A 2,497-nucleotide genomic window follows, 5' to 3' on the forward strand; every position below is an offset into this window, starting at 1 on the left:
GATTTGTATTTCAGTATTTTACCATACCAAGATGAATGAGAACTTCAGTGGTTACCAGCTGTTGACATTGGGGTTGTCTACCCTCGCTTTTGGATCTTTGCTCGGTCTAAAGCGGTTGGGGTTACTTTATCAATGGAGATATAAGGTATGTTCGTGTTTGTTTTCTCATTTGTTGGCTTCTCCATGGTTTCACGCAAAGGTCCTGAAAGATTGACAGCTAGCTAGCTAGATAGATAGATAAGATAGATAGATAGATAGATAGAGAGAGAGAGAGAGAGAGAGAGATTGACAGCTAGCTAGATAGATAGATAGATAAGATAGATAGATAGATAGAGAGAGAGAGAGAGATTGACAGCTAGCTAGCTAGCGAGTTAGGTAGATAGATTGATAGCTAGCTACCTAGCGAGATAGATAGATAGATAGACACACAGACAGATAGATAGATAGATAGATAGATAGATAGATAGATAGATAGATAGATTGAAAGCTAGCTAGCTAGCGAGATAGATAGATAGATTGACAGCTAGCTAGCTAGCGATTAGATCAACCTCAGTATGCAACTGGTACTTAATTTATCGACCCCGAAAGGATGAAAGGCAAAGTCGACCTCGGTGGAAATCGAACTCAGAACGTAACAGTAGACGAAATACCGCTAAGCATTTCGTCCGGCGTGCTAACGATTCTACCAGCTCGCAGCCTTCATGGTTAAAAGGAGGCAGCTAAGGTGTATCGGCCTGCTAGAAATAATAACCAAACTTCTTTCAAATAACATGCTTTTGTTATTAAAATATTTTTTTTAAAAAATGAAGGATACGTTAGAGCTAGGCAATAGTACTAGAGACGCCATGTCTAAATCAATGAGATGGTCACAATTGGTAAGTTGTTGATCATGGAGATCAATCAGGGCGGAGCTGCAGTTAAAGTTAAATAACAACAACAGCATCAGCACCAACAACACCACCACCACCAACAACAACAACAACAACAGCAACAACACAAACAATATTAAGTGCAACAGCAACAGTTCATATTTAATCCTTTTTTACTGTGAAGCAAGATCAGAAAGTAAAACTCTAAAGGGAAATAACTCTTTCTGTATGTATGAGAATTAGTTTTCGTGATTAACAATCAATAATTTTTGTTAATTGACTTTTGGAATCTTCATTTATACAAGGATTAGAGAAACTTTTCAAGTTGTAGGAGTGAATCGAAGTACATAACATCATGTTTTATATAACACATTCTACCAGTGTCCCAAGTTTGAAAGTGTTTCGTTACGAAAACAAGTGGCACCCGATAAATCAGAAAGATCCCTATTTTGCGTTCTGAATTCAAATGTTGTCGAGTTCAACTTTAACTTTCATTCTTCTGTACTTGATTAAATAAAATACTTGTCGAGACTGAGGGCTCTGTCTCCCTCTGTTTCTCTCTTTATCAGAATTGAATGCATTTCTCGGAGAACCATATTCCTTTATCGCAGTGGAAGAGTTGTGATTGCCGGGGCTTTAGCAGAGTATGGCGTATGAGGATATTATCTGATTGCTGACACAATTTTGCCGCCTTTCTTTTGTGTTAGTAACGTCTGATATTCTCTTATCGTTTGAACTTTGACACGATTTACAGTGCAGTTATTAAACAGGGTAACACAACACCGCCGACACCGGTTGGTGATTAGCTCAAACAAATATCGATGTTTACATAGAGGAGTTGAGAGATCTCAAGCACCGACCGTTGGCTCTGATCTGAGACAGGACACCAACAGTTACTGCTTCCAACGGTTTGACCATATCAGGATGGATCAGTGCTTCAGTGGTTACCATCTGTTGACATTGGGGCTGTCTACCCTCGCTTTTGGTTCTCTGTTCGGTCTGAAGCGGTTGGGGTTACTTTATCAATGGAGACATAAGGTATGTTCGTGTTTGTTTTCTCACTTGTTAGCTTCTCTATGGTTTCACACAAAGGTCCTGAAAGATTGACCGCTAGCTAGATAGATCGATCGATAGATAGATAGATAGATAAATAGGTAGATAGATAGATAGATAGATAGATAGATAGAGAGAGAGAAAACTATAAATGTTGCTCTACAGTACACGAGATATTTCATAACGGCATTCTTTCGATATAAATCGAAAGAATGCTGATGTTTCACAGCTTCTGATGGCTAAGAGAACTGTCCATAGTTATTAGAAGTAGAGAAATTGGTTGCGGAAGTGAGAAGAACAAAGATTAATTTAGAATGCTAAAAACACGGATACAATGAAATATGGGCGTTGAATTGAGATAACCGTAATGGTGTCGGACAAAAAAGCCAACGGCAGTTAGTTATGGTCGATTTGATATTCCTATAAACCATCTTCAATGTGAATTGAATTATAATAGCAGACGATTTGACCAAAGCCGAGTTGGTGATGGGCGGGTGGGTGTAGGGGAGTAACACTTTTTAAAAAAATAGATATGTAAATGCTTTATTTTTCAACAGTTAATTATAAAACTGCTT

General features: G+C 38.2%; 1 protein-coding gene across 2 annotated transcripts in view; it reads left to right on the forward strand.

Annotated features, from left to right (window-relative positions):
- LOC106882700 (2-hydroxyacyl-CoA lyase 2) overlaps positions 1 to 2,497 on the forward strand; it is a 20,858-nt gene continuing 18,361 nt past the window's right edge. Inside the window, exon 1 of one of the 2 annotated variants that reach the window (XM_052972546.1) lies at positions 1 to 145. In XM_052972546.1, coding sequence (XP_052828506.1) covers positions 32 to 145 — 114 coding nt within the window. In that variant the 5' untranslated portion in view covers positions 1 to 31. Of the gene's footprint in view, positions 146 to 1,625; positions 1,908 to 2,497 lie in introns of those variants that run through there. The other variant, XM_014933464.2, reaches the window with a different exon arrangement.

This window comes from Octopus bimaculoides, chromosome 13 (genome assembly GCF_001194135.2).
Source record: "Octopus bimaculoides isolate UCB-OBI-ISO-001 chromosome 13, ASM119413v2, whole genome shotgun sequence".
Lineage (NCBI taxonomy): Eukaryota > Metazoa > Mollusca > Cephalopoda > Octopoda > Octopodidae > Octopus > Octopus bimaculoides.